At 41.8% G+C, this 16,386-nt stretch overlaps 1 protein-coding gene across 1 annotated transcript; it reads right to left on the bottom strand.

Moving 5' to 3' along the window:
* Positions 1–209: 209 nt before the first annotated feature.
* tbx1 (T-box transcription factor 1) lies at positions 210–9,559 on the bottom strand. Its single transcript, XM_079160970.1, has 8 exons — positions 9,352–9,559; positions 7,815–8,205; positions 5,541–5,642; positions 4,962–5,133; positions 3,746–3,901; positions 2,613–2,680; positions 1,977–2,077; positions 210–1,184 (listed from the first exon to the last, which is right to left on the bottom strand). Exons 1-8 carry the CDS (start codon positions 9,533–9,535, stop codon positions 799–801), a joined length of 1,560 nt encoding a protein of 519 aa, XP_079017096.1. The 5' UTR covers positions 9,536–9,559; the 3' UTR covers positions 210–798.
* Between the last annotated feature and the right edge of the window lie 6,827 nt (positions 9,560–16,386).

Genomic DNA, 16,386 nt, shown 5'->3' on the forward strand with positions numbered 1-16,386 from the left:
AATGCTATCAGTGAGGTAAGCTTTTTTTTTTTTTGTAACCCTCCCCCTTCAGCAGTGAGACACCAGACAGAGGTTTGAATGGAAGTTTTGCTCAAAGAAAGTTTTTTTTTATGAATTACAAGAATTTAATGTTTATTTTACAGGTACAGAACAGTCATTCTGCTTCATTTATTTACTTTGAATTGCTGCAAGTCAGTGCCATGGTACAAGCTTCTCAGAGCGGCTCAAGATGTTCAGAACGTTTCAAAAATCAAATCTTTTTTTTTTTTTTTTCTTTTCAAAAAACAAAAACATTTGGGTGTGTTCGACACCCCCTCTGATGAGCTCAACATGCAAACATCTCGTCTACCTAGAAGGTTGATGGACTATATAACATATGGCTTTTTTTTTTTTAAAGCAATAAAAACAAGGTAAATCAAAAAGTGCATCCAACACAAAAAAAAGAATTCATTTCCAGTCTGTGATGAAAGGTATTGTCTGTGTTAAGGAGAGGTCCCTCCTGTCTCCTCTGTTTGCTGGCTCAATGTCTGCACCGCTCAGGTAGGAGGTGCCCCGGCGTGGAACTATTGCCATTTGGGTTCAAAGAGTAGACCTCTTCAAGGACTCAGAGCAGGTGCCCGTGCTTCACGCAAAGATGCATTTCCTTTAAATAAATACGTCGGGGTTTATCCAGCAGCGTTTCAGCCCGTGAACACACCCCGCAGGTTGCGTAAGCCATCAACAGACAGGACTGTGTTGCCTTTCCTGCCTGTTTCCATTCCAACAGTGAGCGCCGTTAGCCCTGGTAGACAGCAGTCATTATCTGGGCCCGTAGTCATAGTTAGAGGGGCCGCTGGTGGCTGAGTACATGTTAGCTGTGGCTGGGTTCATGTGGTGGTGGTGGTACGTGTGTCCTCTAATGCTGGGTAAAGGGTAGGGTGACGGCCTGGTCTTGGCTCCCAGGTAGTGTTCATAGGTGGTGGGGTATTTGTACGGGTGGTGGTGCAGGGTGTCCGGGGGTAGACCGTGGGGGTCTGAGCGAAGGTCGTGGGGAGGGCTGGGTCGGCCACTGGTGAGTGAGACGCCGTGAAGGCCTCCTGGGACGGGCAAGGCGGGGCTGAGGACCCGGGACATCAGTTGGTGAGCCGGGTCGGCGTGTATGGGCGTGCCGCTGGGGTCTCGCTCGTACTCCCGCCTACTGTCCTCTGTGCAGGAAGAGACATGAGAACAGTCAGGGCTAGCCAATATTTACGAGGTTATGTATACTTTCCTAAACAGTGCGTGTGTTCAGTTCTGTGCTCCGCACTGACTGCTCATACTGATACCCGTGTTTTTGGGGTTGGATGGAGCAAGTAACAATTTACACAGTACAGTGATACATTGTAAATTCTCATTTCACGATTGTAATACGTACAAAATGAGCAGTATTTATTACATTATTCGCATGTTGAAAGCAGTGTTTAGATCACTGATAAAGGTCTGCAGTGAAACCCAGATAAATGTAAATATGAATATGTTATTGTTAAGAATATTGATGCAATAAAATTATGCTTTTCACTCAAACTGTTGCAGAATACATTCCAAATAGGAAGCGTCCATCAAAACATAAGATTCCTTCAGATGCGTTCAAAGTTTTTTTAAAGCCAAGGTGAGACTCAAATGATTATTATTAAATTAAAACATCATGTCAAGAAAATCATTATTTTTTTTTTAGGAAGCTGTTAAGCACTTATATAATAGCATAACAATCTCTTATTATGTTGGCAGTGGATGACATTGACTGGCTGGTATTTGACGGTTTAATTAAAAGTACCTAATTCTGCAAATGCACCACTGTGCTTAAGTTCAGGATCAGTTTAACAGAAAATGAGGTGAAATATGCCAACAATTGACATTAAAAACATTTCCTCTAAAGGCTGAATAACTTAATGTGACTATTTTGTTTCATGTTTGATAGCAGGCATGGGTTTTGAAATGAAACAGAGTGAGCTGCGGACCTTTTTCTGTGCCGTTCTGTTGAGGAGGAGATGACATTGGGTTTCTTGTTCTGGCAAAGGCACTCATCATTGGCAGAGAGCCTGGCCTGTGATTCCTGGGCCTGGAGCAGGGAGAATGGATTCGGTTACATACTCATTTAATGAATGTCAAAACGCACAGTTTCTTTATTATATGTTCAAATGATGAATGCACATATTAAGAGTTTACACTGTTGCATGTACTGAGCATTTGCACATTGACAAGTTAATAAAAAATTCCCATAAACTTCAGTTTAATGGCTTCAGAAAAAAGAAAGTAATTTCCAGAGCTGGATGAGCAGCATTTGGAACATGTCTTTGCACTAAGCCTGCGTATACCAGATGGGTGAGGTTTACTCTATTGTTACGATTACGAGTGGACGGTAATTTGTCAGTGACAAGAACGCATTGTCGAGTGACGTTCAAACAATATCCAGTGATTTCTTAACTTCATGGAACTTATTGTGTTTTCTATGAGGCAATCTCCACCCATCTGGCACCTGTGTGGGATAACACACACCGCAAATCTATTTTGCAAATGCTCTCTGGTTCTGTTAAGTGTATTTATATCACGTGGAAACATTCCAATAAGACTATTGTTTGAGTGTAAATGCTCACCAGTCCTCTGGATCACAGTCCCTGAAGCCCTTTGCAAAGGGATTGCTGGCTATCTTCAGCTGTGTGATCTGAAATCCAGAGCACATCATCAAATGTCATTTCCATTTCCACAAGTCGTTGCATTTGATTTCTATTAGAAAGGACAGCAGTGATTGACTCATGATGGACCGACATTTTAGATGGAAAATCCCTTCTGTCTTTAAAAAAATAAATAAAAAATCACATTTGTCTTTAATAAAATATGTGAGTAAATGGTTTCAAGTCTGCTGTTAAGAGGGACATTATCACGTTCAGTCAGTGTTATTTAAAACACACCTGAATTAATGTAAGTTATTGCAGAGCATATTGTGGACTAACACTTATGTAACATTTACAGCTGCATAGTGTCTCATTTGTAGATTCCCATACAGGCACAGCAGCGCTAAGTATTCATTTACTACATTGATTATCATCATTTCTTAACGTTTCAAATTAAATTCTGCTAATTTATGTAATTTTGTCTCCAATTGAGTCACGTTATAAAGCCCATAATTAACCCACTGGAACTACCCACCGGGGCTTATAGTGTAACATTCATTTCTGTAACATCAAACGCAATATATTTATACATAGACTCTTCAACATAGTACTTCTAAATTGCGGATATAACCCGAATTGTGTTCGAAGGTTTCACTCGTTACGAGTCGTCCTGAACAACAGCTGAATGCACCGATGTGTCAATTTATTAAACAGACGCCGAGCCTGATGGGAAACAGAGCAGGGGCGACGAGGAAATGGACGCACAGTTGTGCGCACAGAGCAGAGGCAACGTGTGCGCGCCAAAAGCGAGCAATGGAAGAGATTGCGCTACATAACTGTACACAATTCATTAATTCGTTAATGTGTTTGCACAAGGTAGCGAGGCAAGCACAAATCAGATTATTTATAACGATAACATTTGAGTTGAAGTGACCTTGTTATAGGCCTATGATGTTATGGTAATATTTTGTATCATGTATCAGTGTACCCATAATGCTTAAACCAAATGTCTTGTTTATGTCACAATCTATGGACTCGGGTCACGTCCCACATACAGTATATAGCTGCACAGCACCCCATGCGTGAGCTTCGTGTAGTTAATGAAGGCTTCTTACCCGGTGGTTCTGGTACGCTGTGACCGCTGTGAAGCGGGTTTCCTCAAAAACAAAGGTTTTGTAATTCTCCTCGGCATATTTCTCGCTGTCCTTGCGGGGGTCCACATAAACCACGTGAAACCTGGGCTGGTAGCGGTGCATGGAGTTCAGAATAATCTGTAAAAAAACAGAGGATTCATCAGCACTCATAAAGAATCATAATGCAACACATGCACAGAAGGACTAAAGGCTCAGCTCCGCGAGTCAGACTATTTTCCATCAGTTTTATTATTGGGTTATAATAAACATGAATACGATCGAGCAAATTAATTGTCAGATTAAATACAATGATTTGTAATATCTCTAACACCAAACAGGCAGTTTAAACCTATTGAAAATTATCTTATTTACTAAATATCAAAATTTTGTGAACCACCTCTAAGATCCACGTATTTGTGGATATAGATTTGGTAAATGGCATTTATTGCAGAAATTACTTACTTGCTTGTATTTAATGTGCAGGAGTGTGATTAGAAATATGTCAATGACATTTATCTTAACATGTAAAAGCCACGTCCAGCACAATTGTCATTTAAATGTACAACATCTTTCTTTACCCCCATCTATATACCCCAGAACTCGAAGATCTCCCGTTGTCTTTCTCATTTCACAACTAACCCAATGATTGCAGCGACAGACAGAAACACCCAGACAGAGGGGAAGATCAAGCGGGAAGGGCTGAAAAATGTTTCCAGTGGTGAAATATTCCACTTCCATGCCGTTATTTTTGGAGTGAAGCCTGATGCGCGGTGCCATTTTTGTGGGTTGAAAATAGGCTATCGGCAACATCCGACTATTGGTAAAAAATATCAAAGTTTACAACTGTCAAATCGCTTGTATCTGTATAATGAGCGCGAATACTGTTGATCATCCAGTAATACAATTTCTGTTGGGACTTATTGTCTCTAAATGATGAGTTTAAAGTTAATGCAGTCACAACTTTATGGTGTTTTTTGGCCTCTTAAGGTGTCGAAAAACTCTTACACTCTTACTATGGTGCTAAGTAATGCTGCTCTTACATGACGTCAGTTAAATCGCTGTATATTCTATCATTATTTACAATAGTGATTGCCGTTGGTATATGACAATTGTTCTTACGGGAACTTTGGTCTCACATACTGTATATTTGTTGTGGTCTTGTCAGTTTCTGTTCCATGCTCTCCAGTCGTGTACTCACATGGCCGTTGTCATCCAGCAGGTTGTTTGTGAGTTTGAGTTTATCAAAAGAGACAATCTGCTTCATCCACTGGGCGCCCTTGGCCGGAGAGTCCGGGTGGTAGTGGACCCTGCCCGGTGTGGCGGGGTCAGCTTTACCGGCAACCAGCCACGATGAGCTGTGGAAGGCATACCTGATCGGAAAGAAAGTTCATTAGACGCAAGGTTCCAACTGTCCGATTTTATTTACTGAAATAAAAGTCGCCTATAAAATGCATACAAAATGCCCATGCACGTGTTGACATGAGGTTATACAGAAATTACAATAGGCTTCGTGATAGGGAAAAATATGACAGTGACTGTGTCTCTAATGTCAGCATATCATCATCATATTTTGGGCATGAATCAGTTAATTGAAGAAATCTTGATAAATGCTCCAGTATAAATCTGTACAGTAATAAAGCCTATATGCATTCGTAAATTCATGCATACAATTATTACTAGGCTACATCAATTTCTCCTTCCAATCAATGTATTCCTTTTTACGGTCCTATAGCGACAGATGTGTGTTGCAGTTATCTGAAGACATCCAGCAAGTTACCTGTAACGTTTGTCGTCTACCGGCAGGAAGTCCATCAGGAGCATGTAGTCTGACATGGGATCCATCCCAAATATTTTCACTTGGAAAGTTGGAAACATTCTCCTGGTTAAGACAAAAAAACAAACACGAGGCGATTGTTAAATGTATAAGCTTTAAATGGTTGCTATTGCTGCTTGCATGTTTTTTGGGGGGTTAATCTGCGTGAACGGTGGTGTAGGCCTATAACTGATTTAATTATTTGAGATTCGTCAGAGGAGCCAACAAATGTGTTGCCAAAGTATTATTCCAAAAAAAAAAAGCTGCATGTTTGCAGAGAGACAAGCTGCTCCAGGCCCACAGAGCTTAATTTGTCCCGAGCTGGAGGCAACAAAAAGACGACATAAAGTGATTCAGTCCGTGCGTAATAAAACTCTCCCCTCCTCATCTGAAGGGAACGTTGGGTTTGTTGCCCTTTTTGCTCCGCTTTTGTAACTTCTTACAAGACGCTTTACCTTCTCTTCTGCTGTTTTGACGACTTCCAGACACACGAAGGCCTATACACACACAGCCTAGTGGAAATGCTTACACGCGCGCAGATGGGCGTTATTTGGGAAGGCGAGGTGTGGCACTAGAACCGAGTCGTTTTATCGGGGAGGAAAAATAATTTCCTGAATTGTATTTGTATGAGAAAAAATACGACTGGAAATATTTAGAGGTACTGACCTCTATTCATTATTTACCACTTATTTGACCCAAGAAATGTTGGATTCAACCTCATCCAGGTTACTGTGTAGGGCAGATCCATATCCCCAAGAACATCGGTTGAAAGTTGAGTAATCCACCGAGTCAGTGAAAGGGATCTTAAAATCAACGCTCAATTAACGTCAGTGTTGTGGCTAGGTGAGGCTGAAGGAGCTTCTAAAGTACTCTGCTGCGGATCTCCTTTCTCCTGCGAGACAGCGCAGAGCGGGGGACTCAACCCTCACTTTAAGGATTAAATCAATTATCTTGTGCCTCGATATGTTACTATAAGACAGAAAAACTCAGGACGACATTTGGAGACGTTTACACGCGCCATTGCGTTTACTGCTTGAAAATGACATTATACGTAATAGTGTAACATTTGATCGGCTTTCCAAAAGGGTCAGAGGTCAACGCTGGGATAAATATTGTCCTGCTTAGAAGCAGGCGACAGAATCAAGTATAAATCCAGATATATTTTTTTCTAAAGTTAGTAAATTAAAAGGCCAAAATCTCACATCAGATATATGTTTTTAAGTGCTCATAATCTGTTTTATTATTTTATTTAATAACCCAATCAAATCATTTGTGTGTATTCCTGCAATTTATGGTTCGAAAATTGATTTTTGTTGTCAGACTGATGAGGATAGGCAGGGAAGCAGACAGACACTAAGGAAATAAGAAAAAGGGTAAACACGTGTCGAGGCGAATAAAAACAAGACTGCAACACTGTACTGAGCTTGTGCAGGAGCTGATCCCGCTCACACATGTAAAGACTCCCATAGATAAACGGCTACAATGTTCCGTAGAACAGCGGTGCGTAAAATTAAGACTGACGGTGAAGGAAAGCAGCTGAGAGCCACAGTTATTCTTATTGGGTCTATAAAACGCAGCACATCAGCATGGTGTTTACAGCCGATACAAACATTTAACACGGCACACATGGAAGCCTCTATGCGTTTGACCTCGTCTTTAAAACACATCCAGCAGCAGGCCTGAACTGCTCACCTGCACAGCTTATAATGAAATAAACTGAATAAAGACAAACAGTCCAAATATTATGTCAGTGTTCATTCATTTAATTCATCCGCTGTATAAATACATATTTATAAAGTTTTATGTGCAAGAAGCAATACGATGATTTCTGTTAAGTGCATAATGTAATACAGTTTTACCAGTCTGGACCCTAAAATATGTAATTTGAAGTAAGACAAACAACAACAGTTGAACAGCAAAAAGTTAGAAAAAAATGGTTCAGTATGAACTCCAGAAGAAGAAAAACATTTGATATATATTTTTTAGGAAACTCCTTTATCCTCATTTTGGTGTGAAGTATTTGCAATATCTATTTTTCTTAAACACTCAAATTAAATCGAATCTGATTTGCGTCAGTAGCATATAAATACTCAAACATATTGACATTTTATATAGAAAGGCGCAGAATATCGAGTAATATTTGTTACAATAAAGCTACTGTACTCTGTATTATTTATTCGGTCTACCCGAATGTTCATAAGAAGAATTGCAACTTCACAGCGGATCATTTGTGCTCACCTGCCAGCCTTGGTAACGATCATCTCCGTGCCCAGGTGATTAAACTCGTCCCATAAAGCTTTCATCTCCAGCTGGACGTTAATGTTGGCAACTTTGGGGTTCTTCTTCACTATAGTTTTGCCGTTCGGTGTGGAGTTGGCGGACGACGAGGAGCAGTTGGGAGTCCCGCCGTCACTCGACGGGGCCTGGCCCGGGTTAGAGCCCGGGTAGTTGTAGTTGTGCTGGGCGGCCGGGCAGGGCTCGAAGTGGGACTCATGCTGGCTGTAGGGGTCCCCGGGGGACGGAGAGAGGTGGTAGCCCCCCGGCGTGTTGAGGCTGCTCAGGCTGCTCGTCGTGAAGGCTGCAACATCGCAAAAATGGGACAGCTGCGTCAGCCACGGACTGGATATGGCTGAAATCATCCCAAAAAACTGGATTTACTGAATTTGCCGTGCACTTTAAATCGGTTAGAACACAGATAGTAAACACAGTAGCAGGACTCCAGATGAAGATGTCACGCACAAATGCCCCCCTTTCGGTTTAAAAGTTTCCGTCTCGGCTGCTCAATAATCCCTGAGGTTGGATCCACTGCCAGCATGCTACTGCCTGATCTAAAATAGCGAACGTCCGAATAGTGACGAAATGTTTCCCAAAACTGCGATGCTCGCGTAGAATCGCTGAACTACTCACAAACAAGCTTCGAGTGCGTGTGAATGAGTTTTATGCTTTGGATCGATTGCGCTCTGGGCGGCCTCTGTTGTGCGCTGCTGCAGTGTGTTACACTGCAACCCAGTCTCCTCTCTTATCTGACGCAGAGGGCCTCCCCTTTGCGATAAAACCGGTTCTTATTTCTATTTAGATAAGGAACTGCAGGTAATGTGCCTTTTCCTCGCCCTGGGACGAGACTGATTGACAGAGAAGTGCGCCCCTTTTTAATGGGCTTTCCGGCACCCATTTAACTTTTGGATAAGGGTATCGCCCACATCACCCCCGTTAGCAAACAATAGAGGATCTGGTCGGCAGAGTGGAGTTTAAACGGTTTACAAGGTAAACACACGTTGATTTGCATGAACAAACAAACAGGCATGTGACAGTTGCTTCCTCGTTATTGGACAGATCGATCTATGGAATGGATTATACACCCCCCTCTGATCTGGATATTCTTATAATGGTCTGTTTACGCACAGGGTGCCCGTGTAAACCCTCCTCCTCTTGGCTTCGTTTTCAATAAATGTGATCCTGTCCACGAATTAAAGTTGACTTTTTTGTACAATGCTTTGGGGTTTTGAAATGGGAAACTTTTTTTTCCACTCTGCCTGCAGAATTCTCCCTGATGGTGATTATACTAAGAATGCATTTGCATAATTTTTCATAGTGGGCCAACTGTGTCAGAATGTTTTTTTCTTTTTTAAACAATTATTTCATTCATGCAACGCTACCATATGTGGTTTTGCGCATTACCTTCAATTGTGCCTTTTAACAATGTCGATTAACCATGCAGATTTCAGAGACGTATACATGCTACAGCAGCTCTATAGGCATCAACAAAGTGATTTACCTTCCATTTCCCGAGTGACAGTGCTGTAGTGCATTTTAAAGGAACTGTGGTTGCGCAGGTCTGGCTTGTCCAGGCCGGTGCTCTGTTTGTCAGACGCTGCGTTTCCTGCTTGCTCTGCAACCGAAATCAGAGAGGCAATACTGAAAGCATTAGCCTTTGGAGAGAGAGGACCGCCGTCGTCCATAGGCAAGGGGTCGAGTCGCGAAAAGTCTTCCTTCCTCCTCCGCTTTCCAACCGCACAGAAAGCAGGAGAAGGCTGTGCACAACGGAGAGGAACATGCGCTAAAAATGTGGGTTTTCACATTCCGCCACCAGCGCTCCGTTTGTGCCAGCGTCTGGAGTAGACTGTTCTTAAAGTATTGCCGCGGCTATTGTAAAGACGCGGAACGCTCTCCGGTTCTCAGATTCAGTTGATGAAGCTCTAAACACGTCCCGGTGCCAAAACATAGTTCATCCTCAGAGAATAGATATAGAGAGCTTCCCTCCTTTCTCCTCCGGTCGGTGGCTGGGTGGTGTCATCTGAGTCCTGCCTCGAGGAGAAGCGACTGCTGCTACGAGAATGTCAAAAGGGAGCGAGATCCACGCCTCCCCAGCACCAGCAGAAAAAAAAAAGTGTCAGCGCTCTGCACTGGATGTTTTATTTCAATAACACATTGTGTCAGTCATTTGAATTCAACTCCAACGTCATTACAATGTCCGGCTTCAGAGTGCACTACTTTTCCAGTAAATGATGGGCCTGTACGCGTTCGCATATTTCAGCTGTCGAAAGCCCAGATAGAGCTGCTCCTGCCCCGAGTTTGCCTGGAACACCAGCGGCTGCAGTGCGAGTCCTTTACGCAAGAGTTCACTCTGAAAATGTTGTTTTCTTTAGACATGGTTGGTAAAAACGTAGAGGAATAGAATCTGTTGAGGTGTTTTCTGAGTTAATCAACACACACAAAGAAGAATATTCTTTTTATTCAAGCAAATAAGAAAATATGGATGAAAGAAATGTAATCAAGTGACAATCGGTGATTATATTACATCATTTAACAAATGATTCGCTAGACATTCAGGTGATAGGTTGTATATCGTGCTACACATAGAAAAACGCAGGCATTTCAACGAGCAAAGCGCCTTCGGTGCAGTCAGTAAACAGATAATTAACACACGTGGCACTTCAGACCGGAGCTGGACTTGACCTCTCCGCCTTGCGCATCCACTATCGCCTTGTTGGCTCTCAGCTTATCGAGGTTCAGCTTTAATGTGCACCGACCAAAGATGTGTTTTGTTGTTGCGACCGGATAGTCTAATTTACACCGGAGTCATTGAATTAAGCGGGAAGGCAGCAGCGCAGGCTTTTAATGGGATAAAGCAGTTAGGGGATTAACCCAGGGCTATTTGTTTTGGATGTTTCTCCATGGGAGGCAGGGAGCATAAATAGACTGCTGCAATATGTTGTTTATGGCAAATGAATGAATAGATAGATCGGTGGATAAATAGATAGAGATAGAGAGATATGGATGGATAGATGGATGAAAAGATGCGACTAAACTCCAATGTGGCCTCTGCGCATTACCTTATAAAATAAATCATGGCTCAGTCAAAGTCAGTGTAAACCTCCACCCGGCCTTCTTTTAAATCAGATATGATGCCATCGATACCGACTCACTTCATCATTGCCAAGTCGGAAGCCTCCTTTGTAAATACTCAGGTGATAACAGACAAAATACAGGAGCAGATCAGAATTGGAAGAGACAGTGTTGGAATTCGCTCACAGACCTCAGCAGCGGACGCACTTTTAGGTGCAATATTACACGGAAAAAATAAACTCTATAACAGCAAGCACGTTCTAACGCTACATATGAATAGCTTATACTTCAGCTCTATAATAACTTTTTTCTTTAGCATTCAAGCAGCTTTAACAGGTATATAGCTTTATTATTTACGTTTTTAACGCACATGTTTGACTTTATTAGACATCTCTTTAAGCGCTACAGACTGTATATACCCTGCAGATTTTAGGACGTACAACCAGATCAGACCTGACAACAAAATGAGCAAAGTATAGCCCACAGTGAGCAGCCCTCACTGATTAGAGGATACGGACTGAACACCGGCTTCACCGTTTCTCGGTTGACTGATGGATACGATACAGAGCAGCGTCAGCAATCTGTACAGTCACATCTCTCTTTATCTGCTGCTCAATCCTATTGTGTGCGCGTTTTTGTAACATTTGCATTCACATTGTAGAGACTCCTAATTACTGTAACACATATTTAAAACGTTTGAAAATTGTAGGTCTTACTTTAGTCCACATAGATGGACTTAGCCTGGGTGATTATGACGTTAATCATGTTGCTGAGGTCTTTTTAAAGTTGATACAATTGGAAAGTTTGGTATGAATTTGTAATAGAACACCCTTAATAAAAATGGCTTGTAGGTCACAGAAGTGCCTAAACGCCCGATGCCCCTGCTTATGCCTTCCAGTGGCAACATATTATGTTGCTGTTTGATGTTTATTAGTGTTTCCGCAAAATAAAGTTTCCTATTTTTAAGAGTTGAAACGTTGGAAGTATTTATTTGACACGGGAAAATAGTGCACCCTCATCACGCGTTATTCTCTGCGTTATATTAGCGTATATCCCTGCAGCACTGCTCTTGTCTCGGGACGGCACAGTGAGACAGAAGGTTATCTGACAGGCTACTATGTAGGGATGACAGGGGCCATAGAAGGCAAAGCTGGCTCCTCCAGCCAGATGCCGCGTGCTTTTACGCACTTGAATGAGCACATACACACACCTGTTTGATAGAAACATATCACAAATCAATCTGCATTTCTTTCTTAGTAATATTCATTGACACATGTTGACAAGCATACAGCGACACAAAGCACAGACCCCCTTCATGTTGGTTTTCTTCCTGTTGTCTTTTACATGAGAATCGAAGGCTTCTGTCCCACATGTTCCAGGACAGGCCTGTGTTTACCTGTTGCAGCAACATGATGGAAAATCACCAAATCAAAACAAAAAATAAATAAACTCCCGTCCATGTCTCATTAAATGACACAGAGCTCGTGGATATCAAGGCTCGGCGGCTGCTATTTATGTTATTATTAATCAGAAATGTAACTAGGTCATCAGTATATCTGTAAGGCCTTGTTGGGGCGCGCTCTTCTTCTTCTATCTCGTTCTGCTCCCCCCCATCTCCTTCCCTCAGACGCACACTAATACAGCGCCGGATCTCCGTTGATGCTTTTATGCTCGTGTCGTGGAGATATTTATTTCCCCAGTCTTTAATTTAATGAGCCTGTCTGTGCCACAATTAGGCTAGTAAAATTATTAATTACAAGCTCACATAATTTAACAGATAATAAATCACGGGTTATTCCACCCATCATAAAAAAAAAAAACAATTTTCACATTCATGTTGTGTGACAGAAGCAAGAACGAGGCCGCGCACTCCACGTATAAAACCCCATCCTCTCTAAATATTAGTCTAAAACCCTGAATAAGAGGGAGAGGAAGTGAGCAGTTGACCGCTGACAGCAGAGGGCCCGGCTCGGGGTGTCCCCTCTCTCTGCGGGGCTGTAGGAAATGTACGGAGAGATGCAGGTATGCAGGAGGAAGTATTCAAAAAGGTGCCTCAACTATCTTTAGGGCCTCCGGCTGGTGGTCGTCACGAGGCACAAAATACATATAAAAATCCTTTGCATATTTAGAAGAAAATTGAATTAAAAAGACTCTCCTTAAACAAGTTGTCAATAAGTATTTAATTTACACCTCATGAATAAACGGAAATGATAAATTGGGTAATCTTATCGGTAATTATTTAAATAAAAGACAATTAAATAACGCTTCCATTATATATGTAACATGTATAAAGGCAATCAACTAAAAACCCTCGGAGGCTATATTATTGTATATATTCCATAATTCTATAATTTCTCATAATATTCCTACAGAGAACTGTAGTGGATATAACCATTAACAGGCCCTTTAAATAACAGAAATAATCGCAACTATTATTCTAGTTATTGAAGTAGAGTAAAATGCAAAACACATATTCTAACGTGTTTTCTCTTCTTGTGCAGGTGAAAGCAAGCTGCTCAAAGCACCAGCAGTGGTCTAATTTTGTCGGTTGACTAAATTTGTGAAAACCTTCATTCACTATGAAACATATCAATGTGCTTTCCCGACATGAAATATCCACATCATCGCGAATACTTATTTGAGTTTTTCAGTAAAAACGTCCAAACAATTGACCACAGTGATGAATATTTGTCCGATGTCTATCAGTATTTATTTTCCCCTATTTGTAATTTAATTTCTATCGTCTGTCGCTGAGTGGTTAGTTGGATGTTTTGACTTTTTAACGTGGCGTTGGTTGCTTGCCATCATGAATAAATACACAATTGCTCTAATTGTGTATAAGGTTGTTATTATATGCCAATATGCACACTAATACAAGAGATGATTACAGAGCAAACTAAGTTTATTTGTGCACGCAAGTGCGAGTTTGCAACGTGCTAGTAAATACAGGTTGGAGTTTGTTCTCACATTGTATACAGATGGTTGCACATCCACGTCTTCCTCCGTCAGTCATGCGTGAAGGTGTCAGTTAAGTAAATTGCAATAGATACAGTAATAATACAAACATCACAGCGAAGCTACATATGCCTAAAATAATATATGAGTAATGATAAGATACTTAAATACCATAAAATCACAATACAATCATTTTGAGATCTAGTCTGGTTGTATGATGTTTTAAAAGTCAGACCTTTATGATAGCAATGGTGCGAATACTGAGATTCATTTGACTCTTGTGTATGTTAACTTCTTGTAAATGTTACAGGGATTTTCTCTATTTCTGATAAAAATAAATACAATAAAAAATGGACCCAAACACATTTCCTTGTTGGCATATAAATGTGGTTTTCCTGTTCAGCCCTGCTGTCTTTGTATTTTGGGGGTCATCATAAAAAGGACATGTGCATAAAAACACAATGGAAATGAACACAATGGCCGACCAAAGGTTAAAATCATGATTCCCTAGTGTCTGTCCGAGCCAAATTCCAACATTTATTCCCACACACAATTGTTAAAACATGGGAAAACAGGCTGCACTTCACCTTTTAATATTATTCATTAAAAGAATCGAAGAGGAAGCCCAGACGTCTTTTAGAAAGAGCATTACTGCACCATAATGGAATATCATGCTTTTTACATAACAACAAGCTTCATCAAATGTTCCTCTTTTGACTTTTTGTTTTCCACAGTTGATTTATACATTACGGCCCACACTGTGAAATGTTTTATGCTTGCAACCCAGTTTTTCGTCTTTGTCTTTATTGATTCTGAGGTTTGATGACTCCACTACCTGGTCTATTTGTCCAAACCGCCGTGCAGAAATAAAAAGAAACAAAGAGAGAAAAGCACAATTTTCACTTTCTCCCTTTGCAGTTGTCTGGGAAGATGTGTGCCACTGCTATTTGTTTATTTTTGGAAGGAAGGTCCTCTCTCCGCATGTCTTCTCTGAGTTAACGAATATAGGCCTGACAGCTGCCAACTGTGCCCTTCAACAGCCTCTGTGCTGCCTGGCCGATGAAGCCTTGACGCACTGCTCCCCTCAGCCACACCACACCTGAAGCAACACTGTTGTTATCATTAAGTTCTCATCCAACTACTAGGTGATTACTTACTAAGTTACTCACTATTATTAAGACAGTCTTATAGTCTTACATATGAAATCAAAGTGTATTTCTTTATTTCGTCAGGACAGGAAAATGGCAGGGAATGCCTTGGGTTGTGTGTATTTACAGTATGCATGGCAGTTATACAACTCTGAATATTCCTTTCTTATCGGTATTTATCAAGTTGAATTTCTCATGGAGAAACTGAGAGAGAGCAAAACTGTTTGGAATGTGTGTGTAAGACATAAGAAGGGCGGGGGGGGGTTGGTTGGAGTCAGATCCCTTTTCAAAATCACTTCTTCTCTTTCCCTCCCGTCTTTGTTTTAAAACTGGGATGCTTTTAGCTTTTGAAAAGTATCCTTTCCCTATCTGTTGCGCGGCGGCCCCAGTCGTCATCACCTTGCCTCTCCCCGCAGCCCTATTGGAGCGCCGGTAAATAGCTGGCATTCCTGCCACAAAGAACCGATGATGTGGACTTGGGGCCTCCGTGATCTCCCCAAATTAATTAAGGCCTTTCTTCTCCCCGAGCAGGATCTGTGGCCTTTGTCTCGCCAATACATCTTAAGCCCGGTATTAAATACAAGGGCAGAGTCTATACGCTCATTATAAATCTGTCACTGCCTGCTTTGCTCTTCTCGGCCTGGCCCGTGAGCCTAAAGAGGCTTCGGTGTAGCAGAGAAGCCATCCTGCAGTCTGGCTCTCGCCCATTGCCTCCTCCTTATCTGCCGCCCCTCCATGCTCCCCACTGGCTTGGTATTTATTTGAATATGAGAAGGTCTGCTTGTTGTTTCTGGCAAAAGGGGGCTTGAGGCTGAGACCCCCTCCCCACTACCTCATGCCCCTCAACCCCCCCCCACAACTTCTCTCGTCCCTGCAACGCTCGCCCCATCTGTCCCTCCTAAGTCACCCTGGTTTGTTCACTCTTCACCAGCCTCTGCTTTCATGAACTTGAACCACAGACCTCTAGTCAAAGGCCATTACAAACAGGCCCACTGTGCATGTGTGTGTGTGTGTGTGTGTGTGTGTGTGTGTCTGTGTTTAAGTGCATGTGTGCATATCCTATTAACTGCTTTCTTTTTCTAGCAGAAATTAATAACTGTTAGCAGAGGTAGTGTGCAGGCCAGCGGGGTGGCCAGAGTCTGCTTCTTTTCTTCCAAAAACTCAGCTGAGTGAATATTTCCTTTCAAGTCAGTAAATGCACCTTTTTTCTTTAGAGGCTGATCCTGTTTCTTCCAGTCTTCCTTTTCCTCATTTTTTGCTTTCCCGATTGCTTCGTCCCTTCGGCCCATCTGAAGAAAGGCCCCCACCTAAGGGGTCAGTAAGATGACGAGTCCTCCAGTTCGTCTCCAATTTGAAACGCT

This window comes from Pholis gunnellus, assembly GCF_910591455.1.
Source record: "Pholis gunnellus genome assembly, chromosome: 6".
Taxonomy (NCBI): domain Eukaryota; kingdom Metazoa; phylum Chordata; class Actinopteri; order Perciformes; family Pholidae; genus Pholis; species Pholis gunnellus.

Excerpts from the sequence above, each read along its gene's own strand:
- tbx1 (XM_079160970.1), bottom strand. The coding sequence starts at position 9,535 with ATGGACGACGGCGGTCCTCTCTCTCCAAAGGCTAATGCTTTCAGTATT. Across the intron at positions 5,134-5,540 it reads GTAGACGACAAACGTTACAG|GTATGCCTTCCACAGCTCAT; the intron begins GTAACTTGCTGG and ends CTTTCCGATCAG. Across the intron at positions 3,902-4,961 it reads TGCTGGATGACAACGGCCAT|ATTATTCTGAACTCCATGCA; the intron begins GTGAGTACACGA and ends GTTTTTTTACAG.